The sequence below is a fragment of the Petaurus breviceps genome, unplaced genomic scaffold (assembly GCF_028583685.1).
Source record: "Petaurus breviceps papuanus isolate PSGF00001 unplaced genomic scaffold, PetGlider_PUasm1.0 181, whole genome shotgun sequence".
NCBI lineage: Eukaryota > Metazoa > Chordata > Mammalia > Diprotodontia > Petauridae > Petaurus > Petaurus breviceps.
Window position 1 is genome coordinate 3,843,433 of NW_027185784.1, and position 18,471 is coordinate 3,861,903.

The 18,471-nt window shown below is 36.6% G+C and overlaps 1 protein-coding gene across 3 annotated transcripts in view; it reads right to left on the reverse strand.

Annotated features, from left to right (window-relative positions):
• Positions 1 to 769: 769 nt before the first annotated feature.
• The window catches only part of CADPS2 (calcium dependent secretion activator 2), a 729,035-nt gene continuing 711,333 nt past the window's right edge, over positions 770 to 18,471 (reverse strand). For all 3 annotated transcript variants that reach the window (XM_069087109.1, XM_069087108.1, XM_069087107.1), the window contains 2 exons: positions 10,044 to 10,148; positions 770 to 1,729 (listed from right to left, as the gene is read on the reverse strand). In XM_069087109.1, coding sequence (XP_068943210.1) covers positions 1,553 to 1,729; positions 10,044 to 10,148 — 282 coding nt within the window. In that variant the 3' untranslated portion in view covers positions 770 to 1,552. The remainder of the gene's footprint in view (positions 1,730 to 10,043; positions 10,149 to 18,471) is intronic.

The window sequence follows — 18,471 nt, forward strand, 5'->3', positions numbered from 1 at the left end:
TGGTCAAATTAGAAGGCATTTTAGAGAACACCTCATTCAATATCATTTTTTTTTAAATGGATGTTCATTTTATAGACCCATAGAGATTTGTCAGAGGTAAGACAGAATACACATGTGACCTGTTGTCTCCTCTTGCCACACACTTGAACACATGAAGTATAGTACAGTGAGCTTGATTTAAAAAACAAACTACAAAACTCAGGAGACCTGGGTTTGAATCCTAGCCTTGCAACTAGGGTTGTACTGGTGAATATTTAACAATAATCTCTCAATATATTTTTTTTAATTGCTTAAGGACACACTTGTAAATTTAATCTGCATTGTTAACAAAACAATAATGCCTAGACAAAGCCTCTATTTGCTGATTTCTGAGGTGTAAATCTTAACAGTAAAAATTTAATGATTGGCTCTCTCCCAAAGTGATTCCAGTTGGCTCCTGCCCACCTGATAGTAACCATTAGCCTCACTTTCCTCATCTGTAGAATAACAGATCCAAATGATCCTCAGGTTATAAAATTCTACAATTATCTACATACAGGGTATCCAGAAAAGTCATCTTAAAACTGCACTAAGACTTATGGGACACCCTGTATTCGGGGTTACAGAAGGAAAATTTCAAAATAGAAATAAATAAGGTAATTTAAGATTTCACATAAGTATTTAATAAACTTTTTCTTCCTACAAAAATATGATGTCAAATACATTCATTCATTCAAATTACTAATGCCATTCCTAATTTGAGTCAAAAGCAAATTAGATGAGTAGGATGTTTGAAATATTGAAAACATTTTTTAATTCTTTTTGAATCTATACAAAGTTTGATAAATACAGAAGTACTCATGATACACTGTATGACTTATTGCCTGCAAGCTCCTGCTGTTACACAAAGAAAGAGAAGTTTGATGTGTTGATGACAGCTCCCCTATCTCAGACCCTGGAATCCCTTAAACTTGCCAAGATGAATGGATAGAATTTGATAAGACACAAGGCCATGAAATAGTCTAATCTGTAGGTTTGTTTAGCAGTCCTTTTAGTCCACTAAAGATAGCTGTATACCAGTTCAGAGCACTAAGAATCTGGGTTAACATTGAATACATATCACAACATGGCAAATTAACTACATAACAGGAAACTTACACGTAAATTATAAATCTGAAAGTACACCATATTTTAACAAGGGCACTGAATAACTGGCACAGTGATAAATGACTTCTGGTCACAATTTGAGGTACATATTTTTGCTTTATGCACAAGACATACTTTGATGGATGTAGAGAAATAAATGTCAAATTCAAGAAATGAAAGGTACATATCTCAGTCACAAATAAAAACACAACTCAGCTCTGTGTCAAGCTGGATAGGAAGAGTATAATCCTACCCTCCCCAAATCCTTGGCATTTTTTTCCTTTTAACCCTGCTTCTATAATCACTTTAAAAAAGTAGTGGAATGAAATACAATTATTTATATGTGGTCAAACCCCTAAATTTTAATTACTAGGACAAGTTACAAAATTAACAATGTTAAGTCACTAATTAGAGACTCTGCTTGCTCTCATCCTTCTTCTTCTTCCTCATCGCTGTCTTTCATTGTAATGCCCTGAAGTCCTCCTCCATCAGAAACAGAGGCTGTGGCCTCCTCCACAGTTAAGCGGCTGTGAAGAGCTTCATAGGTTTTACTGTTAAGCGTTCCCTCCAACACTCCTTGTAATCGGAAGTCTCTGTATGTTTTCTGTGAGAAAAGGAAATTTCCTTAGACAACGCTCAATTTTTTTTTCTGTTAAAGTCACAGTACATTCTCATCTTAACATTCTCAATTTCACTTATCAATTCATTGCTAGAAATTCATCAACATGCTATTTCCCATTGTCTCCAAGATATGGTCATACTCTCTGATGATGTCCAATCCAACAGACACTTGAACTTCTTGGCTCTGGTCAATGAGCTGTTTCCCTTATCTTGCAGCCTTTGCCTCCACACCACTTAAACTCTCATCTTGTCCCCACAGTCATGCCTCACTTCCCTCAAATTTTAGCACTCCCTTACCTGTTGTCTCCCTAGTTAAAATGTAAGTTCCCTGAGGGCAGGGACTTTCTTGCTTGTTTATATTTTTATACCCAGTGCTTAGTTTAGCATAGTATCTGGAACACAGCATTTACTAAGGGCTTGTCCGTCCTTCCTTCCTTCCTTCCTTCCTTCCTTCCTTCCTTCCTTCCTTCCTTCCTTCCTTCCTTCCTTCCTTCCTTCCCTCCTTCCTTCCTTCCCTTCCTTCCTTCCCTTCCTTTCAGATCAATTCACTTTACGAAGTATTTATTAAGGTCTTGTGTAAGGCATCTTTCTTGGTATGTTACTGGACCTATAAGGTAAAAAAAAAGAGTTCATCTATGTGCATATATATGTATATATAAATATATACACATATACATACATATAGTATATATGGTACTATGAGGAGAAGAGAAGGAGGAGGAGGAGGAGAAGGAGGAAGATAATTTTGCAAAGCCAATTTATACATTGAAAAAGCCTGATATTATATTTAAGGTTCCAAATCTTTTGACACCCACCTCTGCATTTAAGGGAAGGTGTTTTCTTATTACCCTTTCTTTACCCCCAGTGGGGATCTTTCCATTTTAATGGTGAAAAAGTAATTCCAATTCATGACATGCATTAGGTTTAGGGGGAAAGTGGGTTAGTCATGATAACATTTAACTTTACATAATTTTTCAGAATCCTAGAATCATATCATTCAGTTCTAAAAAAGAAATTGGAGGAACAGTCACCAGTTTTCCTGTTATATACATTAATTCTTCCTCCTTGTGCTTTCATTTTTCATTTGTGCTCCTCTTAAATATGACTTAAAAAAACACATTTTACAATATTCTGTATGTTGTCAAGTAGCACAAATACTGTAGGGTTGGTTTCTATGGTGATTCCTTAAAAAAAAATCTAGAGTTTATATGCACTTAAAATGCATAATGCATGTCACCTACACACCTTCCCTTTTGTTTACATTTCAGGTTAATTTTCCTAATGCTGATTTTCTAAGGTTTAAAACTAGGCCTACCTAAAATTCCTGTATTTTGGGTTAGAGAAAAAGTCCATTTACATTTCAGAATACCTCAGAATGGGTAAACAAAGAATAAAGGAACAAGAGGGTAACTACCAAAAAAAAATCTAATGTAAATTTCTTTGACACTTAAAAAAAATTATCTTCAAGTCTGATCAGAAATCCTAACAACTGAGTTTCCTGTGTACCTGCTCAGAGTGCCTACCAACCTACCCTAGTTCAGAAATATGAGTTCTGCTAGCATGTGTCATTTGCACTTCTAGACATGAGGGAAAACAAAACACAAATGAGAGGAAAAGAAGGGATTGAGATGCTCTATACCCGAGTATCACATAAGTAACTGAGCAATGCACTGGCTCTTTATAAATGATTTCACCAATGAGGGCTAGAGAGATTATGATATAATGAATAGAACACTCTACAGGAATTCAGGGAGCACTGGACTCAAATCTTGCCTTCCATACTAGCTCTAGACAGTGGGCAAATCACTCAACCTCTAAGAATCTCTTTTTCCATCTACAGAATGAGATTCAATGCAAGAGAGTGCCAGAGCCAGCTTTAACCACATCCTGAGTCTCATCCATGTTTATACCTCAGAAACTGGCAAATGTGATAAGTCAGGGCTTGATTTGTTTTGTTCATTGTCCAGATATAAAAAAAAAAAACTGAAGCAGAAAAAAAACTTTTTTTTGGAGGGGGGATGGCATGGTAATTGGGGTGAAGTGACTTGCCCAAGGTCACACAGCTAGTAAGTGTTAAGTGTTTGATGCCACATTTGAACTTGGGTCCTTCTGACTCCAGAGCCAGTACTCTATTCACTGTGCCACCTAGCCACCCCGCAAAGCAGAAAATCTTAATAACGATTAAATTTAAGTGTGTCTTGTGTTCATTTCTGCCCTACTCCTCCCTCTTCTCCCAAAGCTGGTTGCTAAAAATTTACCAGCACAGCCTTACATCTAAGGTCCCATTACGTTCTACAATCTTTGATCTGTTTTCCTCAACTTGTGAGAAAGGCCAAAGGAAGACACCTTACATCTGGCTGGGAAGATGGGATTCATGGCAGAGCTCTCGTCAGTTTTGCATGTTTCCTCCCTCATATGCCTGATATTAGAAGGAACCACTTTCATCTGTACCCCTGGGACACTGTCTGTTAAGTAGAGGTGGCTTGGACATGGCAACTACTGTTATACAACTTCATGGGCAAAGTGACTAGAATGCTGGATTTGAAGGCCAAACATCTGAGTTCAGATACTTCCATGAACACTTAGAAACTATGATGAAGGTAAGCCATTTCACTACTGACTTGGTTTCTTCATCTGCAAGATAGGCCTAATAATGCTGCTATTCCCTACCTGATAGTGCTCACTGTGAGGCTCAAATGAGATGATAAATGTAATTTGCAAACTTTAAGACACAGTATGTTAGGTATTATTATGATGTAAGGGTTTTGGATGTCCTGGGTTTTGTCCTTCATATATTTTTAAACACAAAATCATTTTTGTCTAGAAGGCCTTCTGAGTGGGGCGGCCAGGTGGCTCAGAGAGTAAGAGCACTGGCTCCAGTGTTGGGATGACCTGGGGATCAAATCTGGGCTCAGATACTTAGCACCACACCCAGAAATAACTGGCCGTGTAACCTTGAGCAAGTCACTTAACCCCGATTGCTTTAAAAAAAAAAAAAAGAAGGCCTTCAGAGTAAGGTAACTTCAGATCCTGAGTCTTTGTTTTAGTTGTCTCAGGGAAGTAATTTTCACTTGCATTCTATGAATTTTTTTTTCTAGGCACTTATATAATATAATGAATGGGTACTGCTTTCAAATCTGTATCTTGAGTTAAGATTATGCTAATATTGGGGGCGGCTAAGTGGCAGTGAATAGAGCACGGGTGCTGGAGTTAGGAGGACCTGAGTTCAAATTCGACCTAGCTATGTGACCTTGCAAGTCACTTACCCCCAATTGCCCTCCAAAAAGCAAAAAAAAAAAAAAAAAGATTATGCTAACGTCCTCTTCTTTTTTAGAGGCTACTTTTTTGTTGTTGTTTGGATAAAACATTTTTACTAACTCAAAGTGAAATTCAGCAGCTACATTGTATCTATAGGTTCTAGAACAGGTTCATAGATAGTTCAGAAGTCCCACCATTCGACTTCCAAGTCTTCCAACTTCAAGGAAACACTGTTTCCTTGGAGATGTAAGTGCCTGATAAAGATTAGATCCGGTAATACAAGCCCATTCATAATAGTGCTGGTTTTGTATTTTTATTGTAGCATTGCCTTAGGAATAAAAAGGTAGCTTGTGGTCAGGAAGACCCATGTTCAAGAAATCTTGCTTCTGACACATACTAGCTGTGTGACAATGGACAGGTGTCTTACCCTCTCAGTGTCCCTAAGTTTCTCTAATTATAAATTACAGATGAATTGCCAATCTACATAAATGGAAGGAGTTTCCTACCCCAAATGAAGTATTAAATCTAGAAGATTTTTAAAAACTTACTATGAAGTATTAGGTCAAGCTTAATTTTTAGCTTGTTACAATTTATAGTGTTGTCTTAGTAAAAATTTCTAGTATTTTTTTTTTTTTTGCTTTTTTTTTGGAGGAGGGAAGGTAGGAAAATTGGGGGTTAAGTGACTTGCCCAAGGTCACATGGCTAGTAAGTGTCTGAGGCCAGGTTTGAACTCAGGTTCTCCTGACTACAGGGCTGGTGTTCTAATCACTGCGTCACCTAGCCACCCCAAATTTCTAGTATTTAAAAAAAAAATTAAAGGGATAGCTAAGAAGGTAAGTTGAAGAGCTGGTATGCATTCATTCCTTCATTTAAGTATGTCTGAAAGTTCATTTCGAAGCTGTAAACAACCTCTATGGCTAACATGGAGGTCTGTTCATCTCTCAATATAAATGGCACAGATTCTAAGTCACAAGTGCTTATTAAAGGGCCCTCCCTTCTTGATCTGACCTCTTCTCTCCCCTCAAGTCCACCTAAATCCCCCACCAATAGCTACAAAAGGAGGTGGATATGTGTCTGCTGCTTTTGGTTCTTGTGATGTAGCCTTTAAAGTGAACTTTAATCTCTCACTCACTTTGACCATAAACAAATTAAATCCCATAAATAACTTAATAGACAATTGTTTTCATGGAAATTCTGTTAGGGTTTGCCTTTTAAAAATGAGCCATATTTGGGGAGGCTAGGTGGTGCAGAGTAAAGCTCCAGCCCTGGAGTTGGGAGGACCTGGGTTGGGATCTGGCCTCAGACACTTAACACACACACACACACAAAAACCTAGCCGTGTAACCTTGGGCAAGTTACTTAACCCCAATTGCCCTCCAAAAGGCAAAAAAAAAAGCGAGCCATATTCACAGTAAATAAATCAGTTAGCTTATAATTTTCTATACTGGCAAAAAAGAAGAATCATTTTGTAGGTTAGAGTGGCTTAGGTGAGGTCTCTATGATCACAGAAATAAAGGAATACTTGAGTAGAATATATACAGAAGAAGGCTTTATGAGCAAAATATACTAGAATTTCTGGGTTTCTTGTCACTCACTGACTGAACAAATGGATGAATGGAAAGCATTTATAAAGCACTTACTATATGCCATGTATACTATAAGTGCTTATTTATTAAGTCATTATTGCCAGGCATACTTTAACATTATATGCCAGATACTATGTTAAACAATATCCACAAGATAATACCTGACCTCAAGGAGCTTGCATTCTCATGGGGGTAGACAGCACATAAAGAACTAGAAAACATGGCATTATGTCTTAGAAATGTCCAGAAGATGACACGGAAGCCTTGTTCTGGGTGAGACAAGTTGAAAGTCCACTTTTCAGAATCTGGGATGGTAGTGGGAACAGAATCTAAGGTTTCAGTGGAAGAGGGACGAGATCCCACTCTTTTCCGAGCGCAGACGTCCTGGTTTGAAAATAGCCTGGGAGGGAGGTAAAGCTCCACAGCTGTATACAGCTGGGGCGCGGCTAACCTAGTCCTTGTCAGCGGGACTCCCTTTTGTTTTTCTTTGTGTCTCCAGCACTTAGTGCAATGTCTGCACATAGTAGGTGCCTCATAAATATTTACTGACAGACCAACATGCTATTTTCTACACATGTAGAGCAAAATTAAGTTGATTGAATGGAAAACAATTCTATTTGAGAGCCACGTGGGCTTTGTAAAGTCTAGGTTATTCAAAAGCTTTCTAAATTCTTTGGACAGTGGTCCTTTTATGAAAAACAATGTAGGTGGCTATGTTTTGGGGAAACTTTAATGACAGTTTAAAAAACCTAAAATGTTTATGTATTATACAGTAAAATCGAAACATGACTGATAAATACAGAAACTCATTGAGGGCAGGTTAATGTTCATGGTGAAGAAAAATTAATGAATCAAGAGCCCACTTACATTTCAAACATGAATAACCATCATTTGTCAGTTTAAGAAAGAGTCTATATTTTGATTATAGCACATGAACATGTTGGCTGATCCTGAGTCCCTACTTTGAAATGGAAGGTATGCAAATACAAATATATTCAAGAAATTTTTACAAATGTTCATTTATTTGTGGCTACCAATGATCTTAACAAAATAAGAAAATTTTAAACCAAGAAAATATTTTTTATTTGGACCACAGAAATATAATGCCCTTATTTAATACATTTTCTAAATCATTCTTTCCTCTTGAATAGACCTGAAATTTGTTTTAAGTACAATTTAGATTTGTGTTATATGTACATGCATATATGTACATATATGCATATATAGATATTGTAAGTACAAATGTATGTATGCATTTTAGCACACAAACATATATACATATATATGTGTTTGCATATATTATAGCTAAAGTTCAGAATTTGCTACTATTAAGATACATTTTTCCATTAAATATTAAAGATTCAATTCAAAATGATATGATGGAACATAATTATCCTCATTATCAATCAACTAATGTTAATATTTGTCTAATTACTGATAAGTTGATTGAATATAAATTTCTGACTTCCTTAAAGATGCATTAGCTCTCAGGACTACAGATGTAGTTTTGTAAGGGAATGTGGGAGGTCATCTGGTCCAACCCTCTTATTTGTTCAGATGAAGAAATTGAAGCCCAAGAGGTCAAGTGACTGGGTCAAAGTGAAAAAGGTAGAGGACAGAGGCTGGATATGAACCTGTACCTTTGACTCTCAATTCTGTTTTCTCTGTACCACATGAACTCTCACTAGTAAATAATTAAAATTAAATAGTGCTGATTTTGAAGACTGCTAGCTTAATGCTATTATTAATCATGGTTTGGAATGAGGTTCTAAGCCATTAAAAAGGCTGAGACTTTTATTAAAAACAAATACGGTGCATTCTATTCCTTTTTCACCAAAAGAAATCACAAATTTTCAAGTCACATTTACAGAAACAAGGGGGAACATAATGGAAAAACTGAGCTTTAATGTTGGGGGAAAATCCACTAGGATATCTAAGATTTTTGTTTATTAAGAAGATACTAGTTAGTAATATACATTAATATTTATGAATTAAACGTATGACAAATCCTAAAACTGTATTTGTAGCTGTGGAATTATAAAGAAGAGTAGCTGTAATTCTACCAGTTTCTTTGGTTACTCATAATATTGACATTTGCAAGCATATGTTTCAGTGGGCAGACCAATATTCTACCTCTCGAATAGTCTACTCCCATACTCTTAGGTCTCTGTGTTGTCACTGAGGCAAGGTTCAAGTATCAGGGCAAAGATTCGTGGCATAAAGCAGTTTATTATAGTTGTATACAGAGACCAAGATAGTGATGAATGATCCTTATACCAGTGTCAGTTGATGTGATCTTTAGCATAACCTTTTAAAAATACAGTCAAAATTTGCTCTTAAGTTTCTAGAAGGATTTAGCCATGGACAAATGTGCAACTGAAATAAAGATCCCTGCATTATTCTTAAAAGAGCAATGACTTTCTAACAATGAGTTTTCAGCCATAACTTGCAATTTTAACTCATGGACTTCAAGACAAGACTGCATAGGTTAGGTGTACATTACCTGATCACAAGTTTCCCTCATTATATGGAAAGTAAGTTTTTCTAAACCTTTATTTTGAAAAACAACAACAACAACAACAACTATACATTGTCAATATCTTCCTTTCTGAAAGTAAGAGACCCACTTCCCTCAGCTTGGGTTCTGTGGTTAGAGCATATTTAAATGACTCCATCATTCAATAAGTCACTCAAGTTCTCTGGCATGGATGTTAACTTTAAAAATGAGATAGTTTGATATTCCTCTATAGCCATATTGACTAGTCCGTACACAGGATAATGGAATTGCCCAGGAATCAACTAAACTGTGACAGTATATTATGTTGTTTCAGATGTCAAATAACCAGGGACTTTCTTTCTCCCTGGTCAACAAAAACATAATCCAAAAGAGGCAACCTTGATGATAGAATATATGAGGAAATGTCCCATAGAATTCCTATTCAATCACATTTCTAGATTTAAGAGAATTAAGATAACATATAATTGTGCAAATTAGAGTACCATAATTATTTTCCTGTTTATGTGTGTCAACTAAGATAAATTTGTGATGAATTACAAAAATAAGTAAAAATGAGTAAATTATTCTATTTTATGGCATGACTATGTCAATCAGTGAAATTGACCAATGCTTTTCTCCCCTATACCTTTTAGAATTTACTTACTTATGCCAGCATAGACAGAAACCCAGGATTGAAGTAATGTGTTCAAGTACTGCCTCAAACACTTACCAGCTGTGTGAATGGTCAAATCCTCCTTCAATGTCCTCATGCCACTCTCTAAGACCATAAATTACTAAGGAGTGGCCCATTTATATCTGTGGTGGGAGTTTCTACACTGGGATTTTTCTGTACTTACAAAGTCAAAGGTCTATATTTCCCTCCAGAATGTCTAAAGAAATTTTATCTTTTGTATCAAACAGTAATAGGCCATCACATCCAAAGCCATTTTGTTTACCTTCACTATTTTGATGAGAGTCTTCAGTTGGTAGATGTGAAGCTGAAGGTCTAATCTATCCGCCAACCACACGGAAATGACTTTCATGGAGTTGCTGTACCATTGCTGGAAAAAAGGATGGGGGGTGGGGCAGGGCAGAGGGAAGGAGGGAAACACACACACACACACACACACACACACCAAAACAAACAAACAAAAAAACAAAAAAAAAAACACCTCTGCAGTATTCATTTAACAGATTTGGTAATGAGGGGTAATGAAACACTCTGAAATGACCACAGATCAGCACTTGAAGTCAATAATGCTATAATTTCCTGTTAAGAGAATTGCATGTTTTGCTAGGAAATCTGCTAACTTGACCTAGACTGTGCTTTACATGAATTAACACTAGTCTTTCAGCTGCAGAATATTCACAGGGAAACAGAGCTTTGCACTTTGCAGCCTAGTAGCCTGCTTTGTAAGCTGTAAGTAACAATAGGCACTAAATACATGTTTATAGCAATGAATAGCCTGCTGAGACAGCAGGGGGAAAACCAGCTAAATTATTTTCAAAGAGAAATTTTGCATCACTTCAGGGTTTTCATGCAATATTGTACAGTCCTAGAAAAAAATCAAATGGTAGACCTCACCATGGCACAGAGTCAGTATCTTCTAATGTCTATCTTTTATTTTGGAATTATGGCCAAAAATAAAAGCACCCCCAACAAAAACATCATTCTCTTCACAATCAAAATTTTCACCAAGACCTAGATCTAGGACTTTGGTTAGATTCTTCTCAAATCCTTCAGATCCAACAAACAATGAATAAACCTTCTCTGGGATCTGAGGAACCTTGTCATGGCACTATTTTTTCTGAAATAAATGACTCAATGGATGTCTGCTGCTCATACAGCAAGAGGAAAGGTTTTGCTTCATTTTGGAAATGATTTAGTTTTAGAAGAGTTCACTTCCTTGCCCTGTTTATTGCAGGTCTCTCGGCAGGAGAGGGACTGAAATCCTCCTCTAATGTAATTTCCTGCTTTTTTATAATGTCCACATTTGTGTAAATAAGAGAAATTCTGGGTCTATATATGCCAAAAGGACAGCCCAGAAGTCACAATTCATATGTTAAGTGAGTTCAGTTTATAGCTACTGTAACTGGATTTAGGCAATTCAAAGAATAATGCTGTTTGTGAAGAGAATATGCTATAAGGAAAATCAAATTCTAGTCAACATTTGGCGAAGGACAGAGCAGCTTATACGAGCATTTGAGGGATCTAATATGTATGTGCTATATTTGTGTGCCCTTTTTAGTTTGTTAGTACATATATATGCGTAAATATGAATGCTAAAATATAAAAAGGAAATTAAAAAAAATCTTCTTTATAGGTAATAACATTTTTGGAGCATGATTTTGTAAAATCAACTCCTGGAGTCAGCTGAGAAAGTCTGATTTTCTTAGCTTTTTAACTTGTGTTTATTAAAAAGTTACTCTTACATATTTTATCTAACTAGAACAAAAAGCATTTTAATTATAAGTTTCTGAAAACAAATTGGCTTCACATGTCATTATACTTCTTTTAAATTAGTGTATGGACACAGACAAAATATGGAGTAAAATAATTAAAATATGGAAAAACTGATTTACAAAACATGTCATGTTGATAATGAATGAAATTCTATGCTATCTAAAACACATGATTTGTTTTCTTTTCACTATTATTCACAATCTATTTTTGCTTTTTCACATGATTATATTCTTATTTTATGGATTTAAAAACATTAGGATTAACAAGTTTTAAGAAACTAAATGCTCAAACTATTAGTAATATTCCATATATTTAATTAAATTTTCAACTGAATTCATTTGATTATTTCTGTTAATACTGTATACTTTAAGGGCCTTCAGTTATTCATTTTAGTTTCTGTCATATTTATTATACCTTTGCTAGTTCTCCTTATTCCAAACATCAAAATCATGACTTCTCCTTTGAAATAAAAACAGATCAATTTTCTTAATGATCAAATATACTATATGAGGAAAAGTCCTAAGGATCATACATAAGCCATGATCTGGTCAGACAGCAAAAAAGGATTTAAAAATTATATTCTTTCCTTGGGTAAAAAATGGCTTACTCCTATGAAAAGTAGAAACACTTCATAGTACAAATTCTAGTATAAAGTATTAGTTAAGACTTCCTGCTACATTTGCCCATTTCTGTACATGTCAGTGTTCCCTACACTTTTGAAGACCTACCTGAGAAAATCAAATAATGCTTCAACATAACTCTCTTAAAAAAAAAGCCTCACCAAAGCTTCACACAGTTTAAACTTAATTTAACTTTATTTCTCTTCTGCAAGTATGTGATAATTACTATGAAGAGATAATCAAAAGTACATTTAATATAAAATAGAAATTAGTAATAACTATTAGACCCTATGACTAAAATGTAAAAGCATTTTTGAGGGAAAAAAATTGTCAATAGATTCTCTAACACTATCAGAAATAATACATCAGAACTGTTACTAGTAAAAATACCAAAGTAATTAATATCAACATCACCACACATCACAGAGAGTGGCTATCAGCAATGAGAAACAGTCACTGCAATAGGAAAAAGGGAAATTTTATCTACTAAAATGTAAAGGCCATAGAATCTTGAAGAACTTTAGTGAAGGCTAGCAAGGAGTCCTGGGTTCTGCTCTGGAAAAGCAGCAGATGGGCTCAGAATCCCTATAACCATTATAGATACAGGCACAGAAAATTCATTCTCACAAATGTGATTGCTTCTTACAAACAAAACAAAAACAAAAGAAAAAGCAGACGCTCGGATATTCTATTTCTGGCATAGCAATTGGTGTTGAAAATCCCAGGTCATAAGCCCTCTTTGGGTCCTGGAGTATAGTAGGTGCCACTTTTGATCATTAGGACAAGAAAAACAGAATCAAGTAGAGTGCCCTCACCCCCCAAAACGCCTCGCAGTAGGGCCAATTTGCAGAAACGTTCAAACATCCAGAAAACATCCTTTCATCCTAAAGAAGTTATTATAATAAAACATTTGCTGGCTGACTATTCACTTTTTCCTTCAGGGGACGGCAATGAAGGGGTATAGCAGTTCTCACTGAAGTCAATGGCATGACATTATTGCTTTATTCTTTGCTGTGGTCCACACAGGAATAAAGCAGTAAGTGTATATTATATATTTTTTCCACATCAATAACACGACAGCAGCCAACCACTTTAACAGGGAAAAAAATATGTATTTTTTTTATTCATGCTTCATCCAGCTCCTGTAAGGGCATGCATTACTCACTTCATTTTCCTGAGATATCTCTTTTAAAGCAAAAATAAAAGAAAAGGAAAGGCTAGGGTTGACTCTGTGAGACCCCTGTATTTATTCACACTTATTGTGCATGACTGTAGACTGGTAAATCATATTAGCAGCCCGTCTCCCCATCAAGCCGCTACTTGCTTTCCAGCCCTGGGAAGGTTCAACAAATCAACAGGAGCACGGAAAACAGAACATCAGTCTAATCTAGTGTTTAAGGTGAAGTTTTCAAACCCAATCTAAGGAGATCTTTAGAGCAAGCAACAAGCTGAAGGGCCCAGAAGGTGGTATTGACAATGAAAGAGTGCTGAAATATCGAGGAGCGCAGCGTTCGTGCATTTTTAATAACGCGAGGGTCAACAAGGACACAACTCCCTCAGTGACAGTAGTTGCCACTGACTATGGAAATTGCCACACTAGGGCTATAAACGCTTTCAGTTCATCAGCTTTCTTAAACAGTTCATCAGCTTTCTTAAACACCCTAAACCCCCTCGGCGGACCTTTAGTCTTGAATTAACAAACCAAAGCAATGAAAGAGGGTGTAGTCTGAATGGCTGGCATTGATCCCCAACTGTGTCAGCGCTGCTACAGGCACAGAAAAACTCTGTCCATTGTCAATAGAAATTGACAAACCTCCTCTCCTAAATAGTACAGCTGAGCCAGGCTGGATACATGCAGCTGTAAAGGGCTCCACTCTCAGGGTCCAGAAGCACTAACAATAGAACAAGCATGAGCTCTTTGTCAGTCCCAGACTCTGCAATTTTCTAACAAGGATTAAAGTTGTTTCTCGGCAGTGCTGGTGAAAAGAGATTTAGCAACATACCGTGCTTTCTTCATGCAAGTTAAAGAGAAGTAGTTAAGGAATTTCATTATTCTGTTGACCATTGGGAACACAAAACAAATATATTAAATATTCCCAATTCCTTTTCCGGACTACCTTCTAACATTTTGGAGAAGGCTTCAATTAAATATAACACTTATCTTCTGAAAACAAGCACTTCGGGCTTATTTTGGAAGTTTTCTTTCTTTTCTTTTCTTTTCTTTTTAAAAGGTGCAGCTGTTTGCCACCTGGAATGAGGACTCAATATATACTAATGTACAAAGCCTTAGACCTTCTGGGGCTGATATTCCTAAATCTGAATCACAAGACCCCATACGGCTTATATATGTTGGCAGTTGCTAGTAAATGGGTTCTGTCAGAATGTTGTTTCTGATGATGATGATGATAAAATAAAAATAGCAGCTTTGCTGGGGCACAAATCTGTGATATATTTTCTGCTTAAGTCTTTAGCTTTTTATTGATTAGGAATTGGTATGACCAAGGCTATGCTTTTCATCTGCTCCAGCTACGCTTGTCTCAATAGGTGAATAACAGAAAAATACATTTTCCAGAGCTTCAAAAAAACTGAAGCACTAAATTTCCACACTGTGTATGGCAATACATTTCTGCAATTATTCCATTAGATGCAAGTTGTTTCTTGAGACTCACTGAGTTGAGATAAAAGAATAACACCTGGAAAATGTATCAGATAGGCCTTTTGGTTTCCATTGGATGTGTTTTAAAGGAAAAGACATGGTTGATTATTATTCTTGTTACGCAACACAAAGTTTTGATGAGAGTATGTAAGCCATTCAATTCCTTAAGACACCCTAAAAATGTAAATTTTAATAAAATATTAATACTCATATAATAAATGCCATTTAATGATTCATTTTTAAAGTATTTCTTTTTCAGCATTATTGCAATCAAGTATAACTAAATTTACAACTCCTATCTCCTATATTTCTGAGACCTGAAATGAAAGATATGGAGCCATATAACAAATACCCCTTTTACGAATTCTAAATTTGATTTAATGAGCATAATAATTTTTTTCCTACTTAAGGCATCTCCCTGAAACTATAACTTGGTTTCAAGGAACAAAGTAAAACTAACAACAGCAACAAAAAGGAAGCAGACACAAGGAAGTGTTTAATTCAATCCATAAAGGCCTAAGCTCCAGGAAGCATTCAACTCAACCTATTATAAGGTAGGATTGTTTAATGAGGGCCCAGTCTTTAGAGTATGCTCAGATTTTATCTTCCTGGTGGGTTATATAGAGTGTGCACAGATATACCTTGCCTGGTTCCAATCCAAAATATGTAACTTTAGAAGTTTTTTTTTTTTTCCAGTCATGCATGACTGAAGGGTTGGTACTATATGGTGACAAAAAAGTTTTCCAATTGGTTCTAGAGTCAGAAGAACTCATGATTCAGGAAGTAGTGAGCTGAAACTGAGTGCCCATCATTCTCTCAGTCTCTTTTCCTTCCTGGTAGTGAGGTAAGGAATGCTGTGAGCTGCCAAGTTGGGGAAAGGTGGCTTCCCTATGTACCACTAGGCCACTATGTGTCTATGAGCATTATGGCACCTCTGTTTCTTTTGTGTTTATTCTTTCCTTATCTTTGGTGAATGAGTATTCTGAAAGAGAACTAAGATTCATCAGAAGTTCTACTGGAAAGAAGAAGTGACAATAATTCCTGCCAGAGTAGCAGTGGCCAAAGACAGAAGAAGCACCTGTAGCAAATGTGGAAAGACAGTCACCTGAGGATGTTGGTGGTTTTAGGGATCAAGACCCCTCATGACAGAAAAAAACGATGCTGGGAATTGTAAAAAACAAACAAACAAACCATCAATTTTTGTGGTGCAGAAGAGCTACACCTAAGGGAATTTTATGAAGAGAAAAAAGGACATTGAAGGCTGGAACTCATGAGGTGCCCTTTGGCCAGATGTGTTCTCAGCACATGTACCTTACCACCTCTTTTTATTAAGTTTGAGGCCCTTCTCCCCAAAGATCTTGTTCATGAAACAGAGGTGTGCACCCCTGGGTTGGGAGAATGATGGGTTTTTTTTTTTTTGAGTACTGACATTGCTTTACATTCTTAATAAATTTCTTTTCTAAAAGCTAATTGAAACTGATGGCTGACTGTCAGCAGGTAGCTCACTGGTGAGGACTCAAAACAATAGTACCATAAACCCCAATCCCTCAAAGTTACCCCCATAACCCTGAAAGAATGTAATCAAATGGATTTAGCATGCCACATGAGGAGGTATGAGAGGAAGAGTGCTGGAATGGTGTACTTGTACTATGGTAACTGATAATTAAATTTGGAAAATTTCCTATTTCAGACCTAATCACTTTCATGCTATGCTTTTTTTTTTCAAGTAAAGTTATGCTTCTCTAGACCAGCCAAGGACACCATGTCACCATGATTCAGTGGGAAGTATAACGGACCAAGAAATCTCAGTTCTAGCCTTAGTTCCACAACTATGTGACCTTGAGAAGACCATTTCAGTCCTATGTGCCTCATTGTACTCATCTATAAAATGAGAGAGTTTGACTAGTGATATTGAATACACACTCCTCTTCTAAATTCCATGATTCTTATGAACCTACTCCCTAAACGCTTCTTAAATCCTGTGAGGCACCATATGACTTAAGCTTAGATGTGTACAAAAGATGAAGCTATAGACAGGGAATGTTGTGCCTAGGGTAATAGCTACATGGTCTCCTAGAGCCTTAGAGTTGTGCACTTGTTTGCTTAGCAGAAGTTAAAGCTAAACTTGCTTCTATGAGCATGTACATGTATGCATGTTTTCCTGCAGTTTGGCTGTGGCAATTGGGGTTAAGTGACTTGCTCAAGGTCACACAGCTAGCTTTGTGTTAAGTGTCTGAGGCCAGATTTGAACTCACGTTGTCCTGACTCCAGGGCTCTATTCACTGTGCCACCTAGCTGCCCCCCCCCCACATATTTTAAATACACACATACATAACATTTGGAGCCATAAATTATTGCCCTCAGGAGAATGTAAGTTCCTCGAAGGCAAGGAATGCTTCATTTTTGTCTTTGTATCCTTAGCATCTAACACTATGCCTGCCACATAGTAGGTACTTGTCTAATACATGCTTATTAAATAAAATTTTTGATGTGTTCAGTTCTAACTTGTTCCATGATTATAAACTTCCTATATAAACTGCCACCAGAATAATATGGTGTGCTAAGACATCTTTGAGCCTGGAAGTCTGCAGTTCTGGAATTTTCAACAGTCAATTCTCTTATTACCTTGGGTTCCTAAAGACATAATTTCATTTCCTAATAAAGTTAACCCCCACCCCTCCCTCCCTGTGAAGTGAGGGCAATAACTCTCTCAAAGCAGTATAGTAGGGAATGAGTTAGATTTGTTAGATCTTTTGACCTCAAGATGAGGCCAAGAAAGGAAATGCAGAGTACTATCACTGTTCTATTATTGAAATGTTTCTGCTTAAAAAAAAAAAAATTCTAGGTCACATGGGAGGCTGGCGTTCTTTGAAAGTTGAACAAGTAATTTTTGTACCAGTAAGTCAGAGATCATTCCAATGGGTTCAAATTTGGATGAAATATCCATAGGAGTGATGAAGGAGAAAGTGCTCAAATTCTTTGCAGTCCTTAGTATCTTAGAAAAACTTGTGATTTATCTCCATGACAAGGGATAGAAATGAATCAGGCAATGGCTACATAGACTGTTACCTACAGTTAAGGGTACTAACCATAGAGCCAAATATTAGGCTTTGCTCTGGGAGAGAATAAATAATGTGTGTAATACAGTGTAAAGAACCAACAGATGGGAACGAACCCTCAAGTGATTGTTTTTTTTTCCCTAATGAATGTGTTTTCTTTTGGTAAAATGAACTCTGAACTCTCCTGCTTTCTTTCTGTACTTCCATGGTGACAAACAGGAGAGTTGAGAGTGGGCTGCCCCTAGTATAAAGACACAGCTTTTGTCTTTGCTGTTCAATCATTTCAGTCGTGTTCGATTCTTTGTGACCCCATTTGGGGCTTTCTTGGCAGAGATACTGGAGTGATTTACTATTTCCTCCTCTAACTCATTTTACAGAGGAAGAAACTGAGGCAAATGTGATTAAGTGACTTGCCCAGGGTCACACAGCTGGTAGGTGTCCTGAGGCCAGATTTGAACCCATGAAGATGACTCTTCCTGACTGCAGGCCTGGCACTCTATCCAGTGTTAGCTGCCCCAAACACATGGCTACATATCAATATCTATCTATCTATCTATCTATCTATCTATCTATCTATCTATCTAT